Here is a 23,177-nt window from a genome sequence, read left to right on the forward strand (position 1 = left end):
TTTTTTGGGATGTGCGCAGGCCCCAATCTATCACATAGTTTCCCTGAACGCTCCATAGGTGGCCGAAGTTTACTTGCAAGAAATATACAACAAAGAGTTGAATAGCTTTGAAAATATGTATGCTTTAAGCATAGTATTTCTCCTATAATGCGTTGATAAGTTTATTTTATAAATGTTAAGAAAATAACAAAAATTATTAAAAATTAAATTCAATTACCTATATAGATTATCATGTGCATATTAATATTTTAAATATTTTTGTAACTCTTTGGTTATTTGTTCAGTTATTTAAAAATATGAATTTACTGTGTAGTTTCAAAAACCTACATAAATAAAAGTTTACTTATCTAAGAAGCAAACCAAAAAATGCTAGACTGACGAAGAGAGGTGACATAACTGTGAAATAATTTCAGGGGAAAGTGGAAAGTGCTTAAAATCGGTGGATCGGTTGGGGTCCTCGATGCTTATTATTCAAACTAGGCTTTAAAAACACACACACATTGCGCATTATTACTTTTAAAAGCTTAAACATAATATTTGCTTTTTTTTTTCAATTTTAAAAAAGTTATGAAACCCTTGAATATGTCTTAAAATGAAAGCCAATTCGTTTATACAAGTCAGAACATACATTTATAAAGAGATGTTCAAGGGTTCCATGACTTTTTTAAAATTGCCAAACAATTAATAGTAGATAATTCCCAAAAAATGTCCTTATAATGCTATAAAAAAGCCAACTAAATATACTTATAAATACTGTTTAAACGGAAATTAGGACACACAGAGGACTGTAGACTCTATTCTAAATTTAGATCCCAGTGCTAAGAGTGTTTGTCAGCTAATAAAAAATAAAAAATAAAAAAAAAATAAGTAATTAATATATATATAAATGTTAATACAGTAAAAAGTAGATGGACAGCTATAATTTTAAAGCAATTCCAAAAGGGTTTTATTTCTCTAACTAAATTGTTTTCCGTTTAAAACAAGTGGGAAACCAAAGAAAAAAGGTTACCCATCCAAATAAACTAGCCTTTTTGTAAGTTTTTCTCTTTTATTTAAATAAGTTTTGTTTGCTTCGTTTTTTCTTTCATATTTCACCTTGGTTGCACGGGGTTTTGCTTGACTTGCATCGGTTTGTCTTGGTTTCATTAAGTGTTTGTATCTAGGTTCGTATTATTTTGCAGCAACATCATACCTTGTGGTGAGTAAAAGTTGATATGATGTAGATTTGGCACACTACAAAGTAACTCGCAACCGAAGGCAAGTTTGTTGTTAAATTTTTTGTCTTATTTCACTTTTATTTGCGCTTCTTTAACATGTGCTAACTTCTTTGTTTTGTTTAGTTTTGTTTTGTTTGGTTTTGCTTGGGGCTTAGTTCCATTTAGTTTAGTTTAAATTATCTTTGCGTATAATTTTACTATAAGTACATTCTGTTGCGTAATCGGTCAACATTGCGAAATTAGCAATTAGGAGAAAAAAAAAATATATGTATTTATACATTTATATAGGAATTTACTCTAGACTCGTGGGACTCATTATGCGCTACCTTAAACTAATGTACAAAAATATCGATAACTTAAAAACGAGCAATTTAAAATTTAAAATTTAAACAACGACAACAATCCGCGGTATTCAATGCAATATAGTACAATACATAGTAGGTCATAATCGGTCTGGCGTCTTATTAAAAACAATCGTTTAAAAATGATCCATATACATAATTGACTCACAGAGATTTTCGTTGGCTGACAACAATTGAACCGAGAGTGAGTGGTACGTACGAAATCAGTTAGACATACATATGCATATATGGTAGTATTTTATATCGGGGATGGGCCAATAATGGGTGTCTGGCTAAAGGTTTATCGTTGATTATATGACGGCTACCTTCTGGTCAATAACACTTGCATGTTATGGCATTATTATCATTAGATTTGCTAGGTTTTCCTTTTGTGTCTACACGTTTTATAAAAAAGAGACAAAAAAACATTTTGTGGTCCCTGGCGTATGTAATTCAATTTAAATGGTTTTCCTTGGCGTTCAAACTTGGCCTTCAACAAAGGAACCCGGTAAACGAGTAAATCAAATTCTTATAGAGTTATTTCTTCAGCTCCATCTTTTTCTGGCTGTGTTTTGAATTACATAAGTGTTGTGCTTGTCGTTTGTCTTATTACAATTAGTTGGACTGCTTAGCTGGCTGTGACCCATTTAAGTTGTTGCATATTTGTGTACTTTTTGTAGCTAAGGTTTTTTGTTATATTGAACCCATTTGAGAATTTGTTCCTTGAATTTCAGGTTTTGTTTCTAGCTGTGCACGTGGACTAGTGGTGGAGAAATCATGCTTTAAAGGGAAAGTCGATGATTCGTTAAGGTTTCACAACTTTTTGAACTATATTTCGATTTAAATTTATTGTTAAAGAAAATATTAAATCTATATAAGTATTTTGAAAGTAGTCAAATAAGACGTATTTCGTACTAAAAGTCGAATTTTGGAAATACAAAAAATATAACAACAATACAAGTTTATGTGAAACCCTAATAAATAATCGTGTTTCTTTTCAAACAGTCATGATGCTAACTAATAATCGGTAATTATCGATGTTTTTGTGCAAAACCATCGAGAAAGACAGATTACTGCTTAAACTCACCTCAAATTTTAGTGTTTCCCTATCTGTGTAAAAGTTACATATTTGAGTAGATAAAGTATCTGTGAGGCTGACTTCCTCGGCTTTCTTCAATAAGGTTTTGTACGTTTTTGTGTGTTTGTGTAGCTGTGTGTGTGTGAGTGTGCCTTAGTGCGCTAAGTACAGTACGATAGTTATCGATAGCCAAGATAGCCAGAGCGATAGTAAGTGTCTTGAGTACAGCTTAACATCCTTTTAGCGGCTAGTTGAAACTACAAAACTCTAGAGTTGGGTGTCTAACTTTTTTCTATGGACTCTACCGGCTGATTAGTGAGTGCGTCTAGGACTGTTCTTAGTGAAGCAATTAGTTCAGAGCAACGAGAAATCAAAGCAAAACAATCAACGACAATCAACAACAATCAACAAACGTGTTACCCGCCTGGTCATCAGATACATTTTCTTTTTTGTGGGCGGTGCGCGACGGACTCGATCTGGATTCGAAATTGATCTTGAACTGTACTAAGCTACTTAAGAGCTAGAGTTGCCTTTCTTAAAGCGAGATAGTGTCTCTAGTTAGTGGGGCTTGAGGTCAAAGGGCAAGCGTGAGATTAGGTGAACGAAACCGAACGAATGCATGGGCGTGGGGAATCGAGCGGGTGGCTAGTCTAAGTTTTTCGATAGGTTCGACTAACGCTTAGATAGGCCTAACAGCTCGAGCCGAGGGTGTTCAACAAGTAAATCGCTAATCTATGCATATTATAGGCTCTACATTTAGATATTCGTATGCAGGTGTATGCTTAATGTGTGTTTTTTGTGTAATCTGTGTTTACTTGTTTGTTTGTTGTTTTTTTTTCTGGGAATGGGTGTTGGCCTGTTCTATTTCAAAACATTTGTCCGAATCGATAAGTATTTAAAACGTTTCTTAAATAGTTCTCTATATAAGTTATTAAAGCTTTCGGTTTTCATTACACTAGTTCATATATAGATATATGTATAACTATGTATATTTCTGTGTATATATGTACGTACTTAAAATATATATGTATATATGTTTCATAGTCTCTAACAATAGGAGGTATATATGTACATCTGTAGAGAGACCCACGCCCCCGCCGTCCGCGAATTAAACGAGCAACTGAGCAATACACCTAACTATGGCGACTTAGGTTCAGATCGAGATGACTAGGATGCAGATACAAATGCAGATTTGGTAGCAGATACAGAGATACAGATACAGATACATATAAAATGAATAAACATGCGCATCGTGGCATGGACGTTTTTCAGGACGGTTTAATGTGGGAATTATCATCTCTCGTGCTTTCTTGCTCGCACACATACACTCTCTCACAGGGTCACACCCACACATACACACCGTTTTGCAAATTTTTGGCAATTTCGAAAAAAAAAAAATATGAACGAATATTTATAATCGGTAGACCGAGTCTTTGAGTCCACTTGCAAACTATAATTGGTTATTAATCACTACAAATAGATTAATCAAATAAGGTTTTTCAACTTTAGGTAAAATAATACTTTTAAAAATAGCTTCATGTTATGGTAAATAGATTCTAGAAGTTATAAGCAAAAATTCTATTAAGCGGAAAGCTAACGGACAGATGAATGAGTGATTACAAATTAATAGGATATAATAAATGATACCTAAACATTTAAAAAGAATTTTAAACAGTAAAACATTTTATAATCAGTGATAAATTTCATTCAGCCTTATAGGTTTATCGTAGACACTTTCTAAAGCGGACAAAGATAACCTCAGGCTAAAATGTACTTATATTTGCAAGGGAAAACAACAAAGATGCGATTTAAGAAAGCTAAATGAATTGTAATTGGAACAGGGGTGGGAACACTCTCTGGCTATTTCTGTGTTGTTTCTCGGTTTTAGTTGTAGTAGTTGTTTCAGTTAATTCTACACTTGTTATATATATATATATATGTATATATATATATCTCATTCGGGTTTTAACTTATATATGTATATCTGTATATAACGATTTTGTTTGCTTGGGGGGTTCGTTAGGGCTAAACATATATAGAATATAGATCTATATGTCCTCACACATTTCCTTAGTTTTGTATATCATATATATATATATATATACCTAGTTCTTGTACCATGGTAATCCTGTCCGAATTCCATTGCTTATTGGTTGACTGCGGTTGAACTTGCTTCTGGTTTGCTTGGGGATCGTGATCGGGATCGGGATCGGGTTGGATTTGGTCGTGATTATAGTTCTCAAAGCTTGTCTTTATCACGGTCGATGCTCATTGCTTTAAAGATGCCGCGTCCGATGCCGTAGCGCAGGTTGAACTGGTCCAAGCTGGAGGCCCGCGGCCGCTGGCTGCCGCTCTGGTGTCCCGCCGAGGTGGAGCCTCCTCCCGAGCCGGAGGCACCCAATGCAGCCGGATCTATGGAGCTGCCCTGCAGCTGCTGCTCGTGCTCCATGTCCGTCTCACTGAACTCCGTTTCCGTGTCGCTGAATTTCCGGCGCCGTCGCAGGAACGTGCTGCAGTGCTTCAGCTCGCCCAGATTGTCGGACAGGGAGTGACCCCGCTTGCGCCGCTCCTGCCGCTCCATTTCGGCGGCCAGCATCTGCACCTCCCAGTCGTTGTGGCTTGCCGTTCCGCCACCACCACCGCCCTCATCCTGATCCTCATCCTCTCGGGGATGCCGTGCCGCCGGACCCCCCTCCTCCTCCACCTCGTCGTCGTCGTCGTCATCCACATCGGCCATATTGATCTTGCTGGAGGAAGAGCTCGAACTGGAGCTCTCGCCAATGTCCAGGATGACGCTGTCCGAGAGGCGGGCCAGATTGCCCGTGACATCGGCCACCATGCCTAGGTTACCCATGCTGTCCGCCCCGCCGCTCCACTCGCGATGGTAGCCGTAGCCACTGCTGCGTCCACTCTGGCCACTCTGGCCACTGCGGCCACTGCGTCCGTTGCCCTGGCCGGAGTAGAAACTGGGATGGCTCTGGGCGTGCCGGGAGCTCAGGGAGAGGGAGCCTCCGGGTCCTCCGTAGTAGCTGCTGGGGCAGTTGAGGGCGTTCGCCGAGGCCGCATGGTGCCGACTCGGACCCGGCGATATGCTGCGCCTGCCGCCCTGGATGGGCGGCGATGAGGTGAACACCGTGTCCAGGGAATCACCGCGCTGCAACAAGTGAGGGGGCAGGATTAAACGAATGTTCAAATTTATAAATATACAATATAAAGTGTCAGAAAACACTTCAAACTTCACCATCGATAATTAACGAGTTGAGTATATATTTATTAAATATTGCATACATATTTGCTTTATATAAAACAATTTAATTGCTGTTATTTTTGAAATAGAATTATTTTTGTGGTTAATATAAAAGACAAATTACAACTTAAGATACTTGCAACGATTCGGTTTTTTCGATGTGATATGGAATCTTATATATGTATAGGATAAGTATACATCTCTAGTATTTCGGCATAAAATATCGATGCCTAAATATGTTTTTTTATAATAACTATTTTATAAATGTTATAAGTCGATTTTTATAATAGGCATATCAAAATATTCTACTTCTTTTCTTTTTAAAAATTTAAAATAAAACACAATTTTGAAAGTATTCGATTTTATAACTTTTGATATATGAACAATTCGATTTTTTCGATGTGAAATTTTGTTCGATATATAATATCGGAGTTTTCTTTTCGATTAACAAGAACCCACCATGAACAGAAGCTCCGCCGACGATCCCGAACTGCTGTTGTCCTCCTCCTCGGGTGGCTCATCATCGTCCACCGACAGCTGGGACATCTTCTCGCGGTTCTGGCGCCGGCTGAGTGGCAGCACTAGGGCGCCGGCAGTGGAGGATGCCGATGCGGAAGCCACCGGAGCCGTGGTGGCCTTGCCCTCGATGGAGCGCAGCTTGAGCTGCAGCTGGGCAATGATGGCATCGCGGCGCCTCACCTCGCCCGCCATGCTGGAGAACTGCGTCTCGAACTTGGAGTGCATCTCGTTCATGTGCGTCTTGATCACGTGGTTGATGCCGCTGAGGATCTGATTGAAGTAGTCCTGTGCCTCCGGGAAGCCTTTAAGTGCAAGATCACACATCGTTGTGAGTACGTGGAACATTTAAGGGTGGACCAAAAGGGACAGAGATACATATAGGGGTACTTTGTGTCGAGGGCGAGGGCGAGGGCAAAGGTGAGTCATGACATTCAATAGGATTTGTCCAGAGTTTAACTACATCAAATTAGGCTGTGGGTGTTAAAGCGTTTTTTGGCACTACATACGTGGGTGATCGCACTCCGAATCGGTTTTTATCAAAGAAATACAGTTTGAGTTCGAGGGCCGAAGCTCTGAATACCAATGCAGATGTATAGTTTGCAGGGCAAGGGGTTTTTTGTTGTTTATTTTTTTGTTCGGACAGACTGATCAGCAAATAATTATGTAATTCCATCTGCATTGGCATCAATACATACGCATATCGGTGACAATTATTTACATTCTCATTCCCATTACCATACAAGTGTTGCACATCGGCTCCTTCAAAGCTCAGATCTCTATATAGTATATACATAAGCGATCGTGTTCTTTGTGGCTTAATTACGTTCGATATTTATGTACAAAAGCATTGGCAAAGTGTGGCTGTGTGTTCTGTGCTGGCTGAGTTACATGCTCTCAAAGACTTAAGCATCCATCATGGCGGTCGTTTTTATTCCATTCTGAATCCAAGGCACATCAGCTGAAAAGCTTCTCCGATCTAGGCACATTCCGTGTTTTTAACAATCATTATTATTATTTACTCTGGTGGACTTGAGGGTTCTACTTGCATTTTAGGTACAACCTTGAGAGGGACATTTTCATGGCCACTTCCACAGACACATTAGCATTACAAAAATCAATATTTTAAAAGTTGAAACTTAAAAGTTCTCAAAGTTAATGTTTGTGTCTCAAAGAAAGTCTTTGCAGAAGAGTTTAAGAATGTTTTGCAGGATTAAAACGATTATATTAACATTAATTTAAAAAGTGAAAAAGTATAATGAGACTATATTTTTAAGGCAGAGTTAAACAAAACGCTTTTTGACATGGTCAATTATTTGAATTTGAAATTATTTGAACGTAATAAGGTTCCAGATCGAGAAAAAGAATAGACTCATGAGATAAAATAAGTTTAATAACTATAGATATATATATAAAAGGTTTTAAGTAATATAATTTACGTTAAATGGGTTTTGTTATACGTTAATTTAGGTTAATTAATTTCAAAGTTTAGGTGTTTTTGGGGAGATTCTTACAGTTTATGTTTAGCGATTTGTGTCATGCAAAGAGTTTCCTTAGGTTTTGATCAAAGCGGTTAGACAAATAGGTTGAAGGAGAGTTTGAAGAAAGCAGGGCAAAGCGAAAAAGAAAGTTCTTATTGTGTGAGTTCAAGTGGGTGGCTCGCACACATGCGCAAGTGTTTTGAGTTTGAAGAAAGTTGCTCAGAGATAGAGAAATATATAGATTACATACAGTGTTTCTGGGGAAGGTGACAAGCGTTGCTCTTGTTCTGGTTGCTATATATATATATATTTGGGTTGTAAGCTCGATCTGAAGCTGATATATTTACCTTCGAGCCGGGGCCCTGAGCCCGGTCCGCCCATCGCACTGGTGGTCGTGTTCTGCCTGAGCTGCAAATTCAAATTCAAATCAGTGGTTGACTGGGCATGGAGGATTTGATTCGACGACGAGGAGCACTCCACGACATACGAGGCGGATGCGGATGCTAATGCGGATGCGGATGCAGCTGATCCAACTGTTCCAACTGTTCCAACTGATCCGACTGGCAAAGACGACGACGCTGAGACGGTGCCAACGCCACCAACGAGTCCGCCCACTTCCAAATCGCCCGGATCCCTTAGTTGAGCGGGAAACGCGTAGCTCTCCTGCGGCGAATTCGTGGGCGTTACCAACGTCAACGTCGGCGACCAGACATTCGCTTCGGTTGCCAGCGGAAGCGGATGCGAATGCGGTTGCGGAAGTGGGTGTGTGTGTGCGTGTGGCCCCGGCGCAACCGGAAACGGAAATGCCACCGATACCGATGGTGAACTCGCATACGCACTACTCTTGTTGCTCGTTACACGCGAACTCGAACTAGTTTTATTAACTGGATCATTACCGTTACTGTTACCGTTAGCATTACCGTTAGCATTACCGTTAGCATTACCCGTAACCGTAACCGTACCCGTACCGCCACCATTATTATTATTCAACGATATCATTCCGATCGCCGCAGCGCCGCCGAAGGGAGAAGGACATTCCTCCTTGGCACTGGCGGGCGGGCTGGAAAGAGTGGAATGGAAGGTTACACTCTTCAAGAGCTTACTGTGCCTAGCCACGTACCCTTCCAAGGTGGGCTCCGCCGCCAGGCCCTGGCCCAGCCCCTTTGGGGTGACCTTCGACCCCGGCGCCGACACCACCACCATCTCCTCCTGCTGCTGCAGCTTCTTGAGTATACTCTTCAGCTTGCGCCGTTCCACAGTCTCATTGGATTCGGGACTGAGTGGCAGTGGCACATACTGCAATTGCCTGGAGTTGCTATCCGATGCGGATGCGGATGCCGATGCGGATGCCGAAGCGGATGCGGATGCCGATGCAGATGCAGATGTGTTGGTGGATATCGAAGTAGAGCTGGTGGTTGACTCGTACGTGCTGAGGAACTGCGAATAGATGCCGGAGGTGTCGCTGTAGCAGCGATACAGTGACTCCGTGATGGGCACCTTGCTGTCCGGTCCCGATTTGGAGCAGTCCAGGCTGAAACTTCGCGTCTGGAGGGCCCGCTCCAGTTCGGCCAGCTTCTGGCGCTCGTTGAGGATCTTCAGACGCTTGACGAACGGCAGGCCGCAGTATTCCGGCGACAGATCGAATACGCTCTGGTACAACTTCCGCCGCCCGTTGCCGCCCAGCTCCGTGAGTTCGCCGTCGGGCAGGTGCTGCTCCGGCTTCTGCAGCCGCAGGCAGTCCCTCTTGGCGCTGGCCGTCGTGCTGGCCATCTGATTCGCCTGGCTGGTCGACGAGCAGATGGTGCTCGAGCAGCTCTGCCCTGATCCGGGCCCATGTCCGTCGTGATGGTGTCCATGTCCATGCCCATGGCCATGACCGTGACGCGGTGATCTCGCACTGCTCCGGGCACTGTGGTGACGTGGTCGTGGGTGCGTCGACTCCATCTGCTGCGGTATGTTGCTCAGCGAGTAGTTCTTCAGCGGCGAGGCCAGGTCGTCGGGCGAACAGTTGGTCAGGCTGGTGTAGCTGGAAGACATCAGGGTGGCCAGTTTCAGCTTGGACCACGGCTTGATGGGCGTCCCGTCGGTGTCCGTATCGGATTGCAGTGGCGTGGCCATCCGCTGGCTGGGCTTGACCACCCTCTTCGATATGGTGGCTATGCCAGAGCCGCCAGCTCCCATTCCCATTCCCATTCCCACTCCCATTCCCATTCCGACTCCCAGTCCCAATCCCAATCCCAGTCCGGTTGTGGCCACTGCATCATCGGAGGCTGCTCCATGCTTGGCCACCAGGGCCAGGGACTTGGGTGGCTCCTTTTTGGCTATGGCTCCCGTACTCGGCGACGGCGAGCTGCTCACTCCTCCCTGCAACTGTTGGATCTTCTGCTTGAACGAAACCTTCATGATGGGCTTGATCTGGGCCACCGTCAGCGATTGTCCCGGCGCCGAGAGGCCACCATTGGGCCCTGGCATCGCTATGGATCCTCCTGCCTGGGCGGCCCCGAAATGCGAGTCTATCTTGCTGCTGATATTGGGCGGCGTGTTGACCTGGATGATCGGATAGTATCGGATCGGATTGGATCAGCATCGTGTTAGGTGCAAGTTTAGAAGTTTAGAAAAAAGAAGAGGATTGGGTGTGTTAATAGAACGTCAAAGACCATTGAATGATGCGTCTTCTTCTCATACTCCTGTTAAGCCAAATGTTAGCTTACTTCTCCGGTTAACCTAATAGCTCTGTAGTCTAACCGACACATTTATGTTAACCGGAGAATGAGAAATCAGCCGTCAGGAATATCTTCTAACACTGTTAAGTCAGATTGATGGCACAGGAAAACATACAGCGATATTTTGTAGACTTATATTAACGCATATTGTGGGTCCTACACCTAAGATGGGTACTACAGAAATTAATAGGGTTTTTAAATCGCTTATTAAGATGTTCAAATGTATGCTGTAAAAATAATATCCTCTTTTCTATTATATAAATAATTTAAGACATCTTTATGAGTGATTTTAGTACCCAACTAATTTATGTGTAACTAACTCACCATTTAAATATTTACAGTATTTACTATTCCACTAGTTGTTCTAGTTTACCCTGCTAAATTAACAATAGGTTTCGAATTTTTAAGTTCCGGTTAACTAAACGTTTTTTAAACTTTGAGTAGGAAAATCCTTTCCAAAGCTTAAAATTCACACTCAAGTTAGGCAGAACATGATAAATAGGAGTTTATCTTGATTTCTGTGTTTCGGTTTCTAAATAGTTCAGGTTAATTTTACTTTTGATATGGGGTTAAAGTCAGAAATCTCTATTAAAGGCTTAAATCTGTCACCCAAATTACAAAGAGATGATTTCTGTGTTTTGATGTCTACATATATCTGGTTAATTAATTTTTTTTTTTTTTTGTTTTTTTTTGTTTTTTTTGCTTTACCATGACGACGCCGGGTTCGGCGGCGTTGGCCTGCGGCTCGTTCTTAATTTTCAACTGCTGCAGTCGCTGGATCAGGGGAAAGCCTTCGCTGAACTCGCGTTCGGGCTCCTCCTGGATCGATTCCTGCGGCGATAACGTACACGTTACATGTGAGTGAGGTGGAGATTTCTGTGGTGGTGTGGACTTAACAGCTCGCTCTTCGCGATCCTAGTGCAAGACACATAAAGACACATACAAAACTACTGTTTAGGAGCTGGGGATAATTACATACAACACGAACTTCTGGATCGGGCGTTAATCATTTCGGATGCTAAGCCAAAATTAAAACGATAAATGCAAAATAAATCATGATACAAGTGGGCAATGTCAGCGATAGTGTCCTCTGTATTCGGAATTTCTGTACCCTCTCTGCCGATTTTCGTATCTCAGAGAATCCAGCTCTTTGTCTTTATATATGTATATGTATATATATAATATATATATATATACAAATATATATATGTGTCATTTGTAAATTTAAAGGGAGGAACATTTCTTGTTTACTAAGCGGAAGCAGGGAACTATTGAAAGCATCTAGTTAAGCTCAAGTTAATAGCCGACAAAAAATGATTATTAGCCTTTCCACAATACCTATATATGTCCCTAAAAATATAAATCGATTAAGTTACAATATTTAATCTTAAAGCTGACTATGGATTGACTTCTTTTAAAATTTAAAACAAAATGCGTAAATTGATCCAATACTTCATAGTGCCTGTCGCTCAATTTGCCAGCTTCATATTTCAAGTATTGTATTCTCTATAAGTACTTAATTTGGAATAGATTTAGGTATCATCTTTAAGGAGCAAATATAATAAAGTAATATACATATTTAGCCACAGTTGTCTCTTCTCAAGAGGAATATAAACAGAGAGAGAATGAGAGAGAGCTGTTTGATTGGCAGCTAAAGCTTTTATTGCATAACGTGCTTGATTGCAATGATGAAGATCTTTGAAACTAGCACATTTATCTTAGGTGGATCTGAAGGTGCACTAACAACTTGTACAAACTGCATTACAATGGAGTCGAAACAATGTACACATATGCAGTGGGTGGGTGTGTGGGTGTGTGGTGTGTGACTTTAATCAGTATCGCAGATACACCAGGCTTCAGACTGTTTTCCATTTGTCTCCTTGTTTGTTTATCTAAGTGTTTGTTTGTTTGTTTATTTGCTTGTTTGTTTGGTTGTGTGTTCGTGGGCGTTTGGGTTTGTTTTTGCATTTGTCAAGCTGTTCATTCAATGCTCTGTTTGTTTGCTTGTGGTGAAAAAGCATTTAATGCCTTGTGGGTGGAAAGTGGGTTTTGGCTCCCGATGGTGTGAAAACGAAAGTCGAGCAAAGGTGAGTGGGTGGTGGGTTGTGGACTGTGGGTGTTGGGTGTTGGGTGGGTGAAAGGTACGTGGAGGGTACGTGAAAGTTAAGTGGAAAAGAAAAACAAAAGGGCTGTGTGACTCGGTGGCTGTAATTGCGGTTGTGACTGTGCGGCTTCTGCCGCGAGTGATGGGTGATGGGTGATGGAGACTCTGGAGAATCTGGACCTTCGGGCTTCCCACTTGGCCTGCTATGGCCTGACCTGTCCTGGCCCACTCACCTGCTTCTCCTTGAGCAGCCGCAGGCGCTGCAGCAGCGGCAGCCCCGCCCCAATGGGGCTGGGCGTCTTGTCGTGCAACTCGTCCTTGGCCTCGGCGCTATCCGCGTCCTTCTCGTCCGATCTCACCCGCGACATGCGCTTCAGCAGGATCTTGCTGCCGCGGGGCGAGGTGTTGTGCAGCGGCTGCATCTCCAGGGACTCGTCGCTTTTACGCGAGGTCCTGCCGGCAAAAGAAAACACAAGAATTTAAAATCAAAGTTTTGTCCCCTGCCATTTAAAGTTAATAATTATTAAGTATTAATTCCATACTTAATAATATATTATTTTTATTTCTATACTGAAGAGTCTGAAAATGTAATCTATGGCCTTATTTGTAAACCACACAAGTTTTATTTTGACAGTTTCGTGGTTTTAATTTAATACTCATCTTGTTGAGAAATTTGTTCATACCCAATAACTTAAAATTCATGTAAAAATAGTTTACAAAAAGTTTTTAAATTTGTATAAATTTGTATGTTTTTTAAAAGCTGTCAAAATCTTGCTGAAATAGTTTGCCACTCAAATTAAAACCTTCTACGCTCATCAAAACTGAAATTAGTTAAGGTCCTGATCTTAGGAGCTAGTCCATGAATTTTTGCAAAAAAAACCCCACCTGGACTTTTTAAGGACATTCCGGAAGCCCTTGACGTCGTGCTTCAGCTTGTCCACGATCTTCTTGGAGGCACTGTTCTCGCTGCTGTCGCTCTGGTGCACCTGGCCCTGGTGGTGACCCTGATGGCCCTGGTGACCCTGGTGGTGGTGCGGATGGGCCGCCGCATAGGCCGCCGCCTCCTTGTCGCTCTGCGCCTTCGCGTACTTTTTGTTCACGCAGCGCACCTCCATGAGGCGCTTGCGGCCGAGGGTCTGCAGGATCTCCTGGGCGTCCGGGTAGTCCTTCATGGCGGCCAGGACATCCTCGCGGGACAACGAGAACAGCTCCGAATAGCCCACGGACCGCACATCCGCCGTACGTCTGTAAGAAGGAAAATAAGTTAATTATTTGGACTCACGAAGAACTTAATGAGTAACTATTTCAGTAACTGTTACTCATACGACACGTATACAATTTGTGATTATAGGCAAAAGTATGTAAGAGTGATAAACTCAAAATACAAACAAAAAATATTTATCTAATATGAGCAAAGTGAAATTCGCACATTTGCAAGCGTGCACTCACTTGTTTAGCCCATCCAGATTTAGGATGCCGATCTCGCCAAAGAAGTCGCCGGCCTTCATGGTCGTGAGGACCTTGCCCGTCTCGCTAAGGACCTCCAGGATGCCATCGGCAATGATGAACATCTCGCGGGCCACCTCGCCCTTGCGACAGATGGAGTCGCCTGGGGTGAAGATGTAGGCCTTCATTTTGAGCACGAGATCGTGCAGAAACTCGGGCTGGCACTCTTGGAAAATGGTCACCTTCTTCAGCACGCTGAGGTTGACGTGTAAGGCCAGTTCGGTTTTCAGCTTGTCGGGCAGCAGGCCCAGTGCGGTATTGATGTCACCGCCACCCTGAATCCTTCCGCGAGACCAGCTGTAGTCGTACCAACGCAGCACGCGACGCTTCATTCCTCCGGGCACCTAAATTTTTTTTAAGGCATTTGGCAGGTTATTCCATGGACTGACACACTGTACACACTGTAGTACTTACCTTGTGGTGCCGCATATACGTCTTGGCCCCGTCCAGCAGGCGCTCGAACTCGAGGCGATTCGCATTTCGGTTCGTTATCACATTGCCCACTTGGCCCACAATGGTGGCGAAGATAAAAACGCCAATCAAATAGCTGACGATCGTAAAAATATATCTGCGTGGCAGAGTGTAGGAATGGAGGAGTGGCAATCAATTAGCAGGGCACCAAATCAAGCCAAATGGCGGAGAGAAAGAGGGTGGTTCGACGATGTCAATTTCAATTAGAGGCCATTTTGTGAAATTACTTTCAGACCCATTTTCAAAATGTTTATCATTTCTAGACCTAAAGGCTATGCTCTATAACAAATTTGTAATAATACAACTAAAAGAAAAGTCATATACTTGTTAATTTCATTTGGTCAAAATTTTATTGAACAATTTAGATAAAATGATTCTAAAAAATCACTTTTTAATTCTGAACATCTGATAAGCAAAGAACGAGATTAAAAACAGAAATATAGACAGTGCAAGTGCCAAAATGCAAATGCTTTTGGGATTATTTTTAATTATAAGTATTTTTGCTTATAAAGTTTTTTTATTACCTACATTTTTAAAACACATTTTTTAAAAACCAGATTTTACAAAGTTTGCTTTTCGGAAAAGAACCTTTTCAACCAACTCTTTTTCTCTCCCCAAAACACTTCTTGCAAGCTCAATCAAAGTTTTCGAAAGCTCAAGGTGAGTTACAAATTTTTATGTAAATCCTATGCAATTTTCTTTTGGTTAACAAACAAATATCAATGGAACTGTTTAAGGCTGTCGCACGCTTTCGAAAACTTTGATGCCAAACGGTCTTTTGTGGTTGGCAGTATGCAACATATAGATTACAAAACTAGAAAACAAGAACACCAAGGCAGACGAATCGGTGGACAGCCCCCAAACAAGTTGCATGATATTCGCTGGTTTTGATTGACCTTGCCTAGATATCGAAGACATGTTAGGATGTAAGTAAAAACCGTACCCATAGCTGGAGCCGAATTGAAGCAGACGCGATTTTATGCCACGCCTCGGTATTGATCGAGGGCCGTCCACCGAAAAGTTCGGTCTGATTGGTAAATGTGGTAATTAAAAACAGGACCCCCACGTTAACAAATGGGGTTGGAACAGAAATCACTGGCTTCCGAACTCCCTTCGTCAAAAATTTCCCGAAAAGTGCCTAAAAGTATGCAGTAATATACGTAAATTCGTCCTTTGTAAAACATTACATTGGTCTTCAGGACTTAAAACATATTGTTGCATACTTTTAGACACCTTTACAAGTGATTTAAAAACCCCTTGATTTCAGTAGCCCCCATTTGTGTACTATGTTTACACATTTCCATGCGTACTCACTCTGCATTCGTCTCGGGCGTGGGCAGGTCCCCAATGGTCGTCAGTGTCAGGGTCGACCAGTACAGGCTGCCCAGATACTTTCGCGTCAGGGTGGCATAGTCCCCGGGTCGGTACGGATAGACCCAATCGCCCTATGGATCAAAAGGGGATATATAAAGGAAACATCTTGGAAAATATGGAAGTGGTTCTGTTTTTCACAAATCCATGAACTACGTTCATTAATATTAAAATTATAGTTTATTCTACTTAAGTAGTGAAAAAAAATTAACTATGTGCAATACTTTAAGATACAATACTACATAACTATATAATATAATACAACAAATAATGGCTTATGTCTTTTGCAAATTTAAAAACATTAATTTTCGTGTTATTTGTTGGTATAAGTGCAAATAAAAGAACAATAAGAATATTACTCTTAAATATGTGTATCAGCAACAATTGTTAAATATAAATCTTTAATAATATTTTTTTAAATTGTTGTAAAAAATAAATACATTTTCATATATGTATATTCAATAAATACTTTTAAAAGGTTGTATAACATTGAATAAGAATAACTTCAATGGTTATTTTTGCTTATATGAAATAATTAGTATAATTTATTTGTATAGCTTAAATAATTTAAAAATGTATCCTTAAGTTTTTAAGTTTTGTGTTCGACTAGGACCTACCTGAAAACCCTCCGCCTCGGAAAGTAAAAAATAGAAACAACCGAACCAGTGTGCCAGTATTAACAGGATATGAATTAGGTTAACAACGCGCCATAAATTTGGCCAAACTGTTCTACTCTCTACGATGTAATAAAATCTCACAGATCGATAAACCTGCAATAAAAATGGCCAGCAAATTAACACCCATATTGTTAGGCTCCAGCAAATAACTGACTTTAAAAAAGCGCGTAAAACGCAAGAGCGGATGTGTGCCCATCTTCAGCTGCAGCAGATCCAATGGTATCAGCGCAATCATGTCGAAGATGAAGTCGCGCGAGTGAACATAGTGGCAGGCCAGCTTCCTGTCATCGTATACCTACAGGGATTCAAAATAAACATGTTGTTCTGGTAGTCCGACAGTACTCAGTACTCACCATTAGTCCCTGCTCCAGATAGCCTGTGCGTAATTGAACTATTATATCTAAGATAAATACAACATCTGTCATCGAATCGCAGATGAGCCAAAACGTGGGCACAGATTGCTGTTCGAAAATAGGCCACAAGATACACAAAGAGAAAATAAAGTAATAATTAAAATATAACATTTTATCGAAATAATAATAACAAATTTACGTACATAATGAAATAGACAACAAAAATGTATGATTTAGATGGGTCACAGAAACCACTAGGGTTTTTTTAAGATTTATTCTGCGATGTTGGTGATTTTCATGTTACCCCTTTACAAAGATTAAATTTACTCAACCTAATCAACTTGGCTAACCATTATTTACTGCCTTTACTTTCGGTGTAAGACCAAAAGTCACATTAAGTGAAAAAGGAGGCTGCTTGTGCGCCTATTTTTACGACCAGGTCAAGGACAATTAAATGGGGAATGCAGTTGACAAGTGCAAATGTGCGGGGTGAAACAAAAGGGGAATGGCGGCCTCAACTACAGGCTTTTGTGGCCGGGTTAAAGGTCAACACAGTCGACTTTTGTTTGCCCGACCATAGCCAGCTCTAATCTGATGACAAACACCAGCTAACGGGGCCATAAACAAACATTTGCCCAGGCCTGGCTGCGTGTCTTATAATTGAGTCATTACAAGGCAAAGAACGGCAGCAAACAGATAAAAAACGGATAATTTTCGGTACTTGCGACAGGTGACCCGTGGATGCTCTTTCCCCATTTTCCCCTTTTTTTCTCTTTTTTTTTTTTGAGCCCCAAAACAAAAAGAGTGCCATGCCAGTTATGCCAGCCAACGTGCCCAGTTAGTTAAAAAAAAGGTCATAACGATGGAACTGGCCAGGGACTGGGAGCAAACTTCCATTACAACCCACTCTTTGAGTGTAATGACAAAAGGGTGTTGCCCCACATAAAGGACGAACAAAGGATCTACCTTCGCCTTTGAAGGGCAACTGGGCAAAATGGGCAAGTGGTAAACAATAAATACTGAATGGTTGAATGAAAAAACAGGGTACTGATAAACTGATAAAGAAAACGCAGCGCAAAACTTACCTGCAGTTCAGGAAAGCTCTGCCTCACAATTAGGGTCCATAGATTATATAGAACACATACAGTTAACATCATTAACCAATAGAAGTAAAAATTTTCATCTGGATTAACAACGGATCGTCGTTTCTGCAGATAGCGTCGCCGTCGTTTAACACTCTTGTCGACGTCACCAGAGGCACTTTCTGAACCCGTATCTTCAACAGTTTCCTAAAATTATAACCATTAAAATGGTATTCAATAATCTCATATTTATCAGGAGATGTTCAGACAATATTTAGACTAGTATTTTGACTAATTCCAATATACAACATTTCAATATGAATTTAGTTTTAAAGTCAATTATATTGTCAAAGCTTTTATACTTTATTCATCGTTTTTAAAGAATATATTGACTTAAGGTCCATTAATAAATACATCTTTTGCATCTGTTTTAGGGAATAGATTAGTTGTTTTAAAGTATTTAAATATTTTTTCGAAGACTAAAATTGCCTCAAAGCAAAAAATCTAGTATTCTGTATAAATTATTGTTAAAGGTAAAATTTAAATAGTTTTTTTAGTTTCCTTTTTGAAATCTTTAAAAATGCAGAGAATTTTATATTTTCTTAAATGAAACTACGCCATGATATATATTCCCCCGTTCTTCGTTTCCTTAAAGTCTCCAGAGACACCTAGGGAACCTCTCGGATAAACCACTTACCTGTGTTTCGGGTATCTGTCTAGTCGAGAAACGCTTCAGGAAGGAGTCTTCGCGCTTGAGAGGTGGTTTCTTCTGTATCGCCGACGAGATCTGCACGGTGGTGCGCAGCTTCATCCAGCGCTGGTTCGATCGTGTCCTGTTTTTAATAGAAAGCAATCAGTTGGGGCTGTCCTGGGACGGGGGACTTGCAAGGGATTGTCTCACACAACGAACTACTGACTATTTAAAGGAATTCAAAAGAGGGGGGCTCTCAAGGGGGGCAACTGAAAAGATCATTTCAACTAAGCGTGCGCTCACGTTACTCGGTGGTGCTTTTTAAAGAACGTTATCACTTACGTAACACGAAACATCAAACACTTACGCTAGTTGGTGATGACGGAGAACTATGGTTACGGTTTACGGGCTACGGGGTTACGGGTTATGGGCTATAGGTTACGGGTTACATATTACGGATTACGGCTATGGTTACGCATACTTGGTGGCAAGACAAACATTCAAAGGAGAACCCAAAAGACCGTAACGCAAACGCACGCAACGGTAACGGTAACGCTAACGGTAACATTAAGGTGAAACGGAAACGGAAATGGAAACGCACAACGTAAAATAGAGAGAGAGGGGAGGGGAGAGAGAAATATAGATGAGATCCATGTGCATGCATATTAATATATAGATATACAGATATATGATGTATAGTTATACTTATAGTCTATGATATCGCCATTTACTACCAACTACAAACGTAAGATGTGTTCGAGTCGCAAACGAAATCAACTAAACTCAAATCGAATCAAATCGAATCAAATGGAATCAAACCAAATAACAATCATAGGCGTTATGCAATCGACAAGGAAAATGAGGAAAATTGCAATTGGAAAACAATTTGAGCACCAGCAGTAGAGCAGCGCAGCGAGACAGAGACAGACAGAGCGAAAGACAGAGAGAGAGAGAGAGCGAGAGATATAAGAGAAAGGAAGGGGGGTGGAAGTGGCCAAGAATTTTCTGCCATCGATATAAATAGCTCTTGGCCACAGGCGAAAAGTGTTAAACTGTCTGCCAGGTGAGCTTTTCTCGTTTCGTTGAAACTGAAAACTTTCTCACAATTAAGGGGAAATTAAAACAAACGAAAAGTAAAAATTTCTCCGGCAATCCGAAGCTTACGGTACTCTCGCAAATGTGCTAAAATATATAATTTATTTAATCGATGGGGAAAATCTAAGGCGCTACCTCGGGAAAAATCATTGTTGGCCTAATAAGCAGTTCAATATCTTTAAACAAAATACCGTAATATTTTAAATCATTCAACTAGTAACATCCCACTAGTTTACAGTCTAGTTAGTGGGTGTTGGTAAATGGTAAATGGTAAATGATCTGGGTGATTTGAATTTGTTTTCAGGTGTATAAAAATGAGCAACAATTTTAAACGGACAAAAGATATAATATATATCATTGCACACTCTGAAGTGATCTAAAATCAGCCAGCAACATTTCTGCGCTTGCATTTCCCTTTAAAAATACCAACATTAATCACATTTAATGTCCTGAAATCATTTGTAAAGCTTAAAGAGCTGAATTTGATAAACCTAACCGTCATCAATCAATAAGGATTGTTATTTATGTACCTTACAAAATACAGAAGCAGACTTAAAATTTGCTATTGCCAATATTTTTTTAGCACTCCCACATTTGCCAGGGTATAGCTACGCACTACGAGTATATACGAACTCGATCTAGGACTATCGTACGACTACGTGGATGGGAAATTTTTGGGGGTCGGGGAGTCCGGGGAGGGGAATCAGGTTTTACCACTTTAAACTTTTGCTCAAGCCGCTCAGGGTCGCCATTCAATCGTCTGTTCTGCTATAGCATCTAGTACTAGGTGTTTATTTGCATGATGTCTATTTTTATATAGGTATATATATACATTGCTTATGTACAGTTCGATTTGGGGGTGTTGCTGATGCGTTAATTGATTATTTGGTTGGGCTTAATTTATGCACAATTATTATTCGCATTTAGCATATCAAAATGCCAGGCTACGGAATGAATGTTTTTGTTTTTTTTTTTGGTTTAGAGTTTGCTTTGTTTTAATTTCGGTTTTGCATTTTTTTTTTTTGTTTTTTTTTTCGGTTTGTTTATTTTGATTTAGCTAGATTTCATTGGTCTATTTACAGCGGTGGCTAATTTATTACGCATACGTCGTGTGGTACACGATGAGGTACGAAAAACGAAAGCGATTTGGTAGCAATGCAGTTAGCTAAACGAAAGAAAAATCAAAGGAAAACAATGATAGCTATAGGTGTGGTTGCCGTCAGTATGGGTGTTTGAGTGGGTGTAGGTGTGTGTGGGTGGTTGTGGGTGGGTGTGGGTGGTTGTGTATAAGGTGTTTATGCCCCCTACTTTTTGTGGCTTTTTACAGGGTGTGGCTGGAGTGTGATGGAGCTGCGGTTTTGGACCTCGGCTCTTTGCAACGCCAAAACCCTACTCTATATATGTACTATATTTATGTATGTATATATTGTTTATATATATAATTCTTGCTGTGTTGTGGCCTATTCAAATGCAAAGCGCGTACATGCCGATCATCGTCATTATGCATCATAATCATCATTAACAGCAACAGACCATCATCATCATTATCATCATAATCACAAACATAATCAAATCAAAAGCAGAACAAAGCTATGCGTCTGTGTGTCAGTAATATCTGTTTCTGTGTCTGTTTCGGGTGGGTTTTGGTGTATGTGTGTGTATGTGTGTGCGAGTGTGCAGAGACAAAACCGAGAAATCATAAGGAACGCAAGAGAATAAACTTACCAATCGGAATCTGGATCTGAAGCTCCATCTCCGATACGCGATTTCCTAAACGAGTTTCGAAAGTATTTCATTTTTTGTTTGTTTTTTTTCTTTTGTTTTTCTGTTTTGTTGTGCTTTTTTTTTGTTTATTTTGTTGTTTAACATATTTTTGTTTTGTATTCATTTTGATTGATTTAATTTGTTTTGTAATTCGTTTTCAAGATGGCAAAATAGTAAGAGACTTCGATAGAAATAGATTGGCAAAGTGACCAACAGAGAGAGGGGGAGGTATATATAATATATAAAGAGAGGGAGAGAGAGGTGAGGGGGGAGGGAAGATGGTGAGAGTGAGACGAACGCACACACGCACAGATAGAATGAGGCACACACACACTCACAACTGGTTGATACGGGCCTTCCCTTTAACCCATCACTGTCCATTCCGTTTCCAAGCCAAGCGGAAAAAGGCTTGCTGCACGATAAGATTACCACGCTCCATAGCCTATATACACTACCATTACACATATTCAGTGGCACCCACTGCACTTTATTAAAAGGGGGTTCTCATGAAATTGTTTATTTAATTCCTCTTTTTTATTTGTTTTAATATCTTTAAGAAACAAGACAAGGTCGCATAATTTAGTTCACCATTTTAATATCTTGATCTGAATTATTTTTAAAACTCCTGCATTTTATAATATACAAATATACCTTTCAAGCTACGTTCCCAGAGCATTTCTTATATTTAATCAAACGAAAAATTAGTAATAAGCCCAAAACCCCCCGCCCACGTCACTGAATACATGTTTGTGTATTAATGCGCGTACGTGTGCGTATATCTGTGGATGACCCCATTGTTGTTTTGGGGTCAGCTGAACCATTTGTGGACTTTCGATTTAATATAAATTGAGAATGAGCTTGTTAGTTTTGGCGCTTGCCAATTCCCCCTTTTCGTTCCACATTTTTCGATGCGATTCGATTCGATTCCATTCGAATCGGGTTCGAAAAGGTTAAAGAGCTGGGCCCGGTATTAAATGCCATTCTTTATTGCACCACAAATCATCCAGCGAAATGTTAAAGGACTCTCCTGTTTGTCCAGCGTGTGTATTGTGTGTGTATGGGTGTTTCTTTGTTTGTTTGTTTGCTGGCCCATGTGTGGTGGGCTAAAAGTGTTATTGTTTAATGGCTGCATGATGTCCGCTTTGGGTTGCCTCGGGTTAACCGTCGATTCGGTTCCTAAGCCGAATTTCAATTAACGCCTCTGACCAATGCTCCGATCTCGGTTCCCTGTTTTTGGTTATCGTTTTTCGGTTTACGGTTTACGGTTTTCGGTTTTCGATGTTGGTGGCCTTATGGCTTGGTTCGCCACTTGACTGACTGGCCGCACATGGCAGATGAAATAACAATTGAAAAATTCCGCCGAGTCATTTGGACAACGTTCTCCGGCCCCTCTGCTCTGCTCTTCGCCACCCCGAAGCCCCAGCCCCGAAACCCCGAAGCCCCAGCCCCAACCCCCAGCA

The 23,177-nt window shown here is 40.9% G+C and overlaps 1 protein-coding gene across 11 annotated transcripts in view; it reads right to left on the reverse strand.

The window, feature by feature from the left end:
- Positions 1 to 1,047: 1,047 nt before the first annotated feature.
- LOC108137642 (pneumococcal serine-rich repeat protein) overlaps positions 1,048 to 23,177 on the reverse strand; it is a 35,094-nt gene continuing 12,964 nt past the window's right edge. Inside the window, exons 3-19 of one of the 11 annotated variants that reach the window (XM_017259465.2) lie at positions 21,679 to 21,723; positions 18,865 to 19,000; positions 18,171 to 18,374; positions 17,086 to 17,193; positions 16,887 to 17,027; positions 16,673 to 16,825; positions 15,999 to 16,129; positions 15,628 to 15,711; positions 14,628 to 14,781; positions 14,157 to 14,557; positions 13,593 to 13,952; positions 12,941 to 13,160; positions 11,312 to 11,434; positions 9,001 to 10,427; positions 8,228 to 8,940; positions 6,343 to 6,704; positions 1,048 to 5,790 (exon numbers count right to left, since the gene is read on the reverse strand). In XM_017259465.2, coding sequence (XP_017114954.1) covers positions 4,876 to 5,790; positions 6,343 to 6,704; positions 8,228 to 8,940; positions 9,001 to 10,427; positions 11,312 to 11,434; positions 12,941 to 13,160; positions 13,593 to 13,952; positions 14,157 to 14,557; positions 14,628 to 14,781; positions 15,628 to 15,711; positions 15,999 to 16,129; positions 16,673 to 16,825; positions 16,887 to 17,027; positions 17,086 to 17,193; positions 18,171 to 18,374; positions 18,865 to 19,000; positions 21,679 to 21,723 — 5,677 coding nt within the window. In that variant the 3' untranslated portion in view covers positions 1,048 to 4,875. Of the gene's footprint in view, positions 5,791 to 6,342; positions 6,705 to 8,227; positions 10,428 to 11,311; positions 11,519 to 12,940; positions 13,161 to 13,592; positions 13,953 to 14,156; positions 14,558 to 14,627; positions 14,782 to 15,627; positions 15,712 to 15,998; positions 16,130 to 16,672; positions 16,826 to 16,886; positions 17,028 to 17,085; positions 17,194 to 18,170; positions 18,375 to 18,864; positions 19,001 to 20,667; positions 21,773 to 23,177 lie in introns of those variants that run through there. The other 10 variants (XM_017259458.2, XM_017259466.2, XM_017259464.2 and 7 more) reach the window with 10 other exon arrangements.

This window comes from Drosophila elegans, unplaced genomic scaffold (assembly GCF_018152505.1).
Source record: "Drosophila elegans isolate 14027-0461.03 unplaced genomic scaffold, ASM1815250v1 contig_149, whole genome shotgun sequence".
NCBI lineage: Eukaryota > Metazoa > Arthropoda > Insecta > Diptera > Drosophilidae > Drosophila > Drosophila elegans.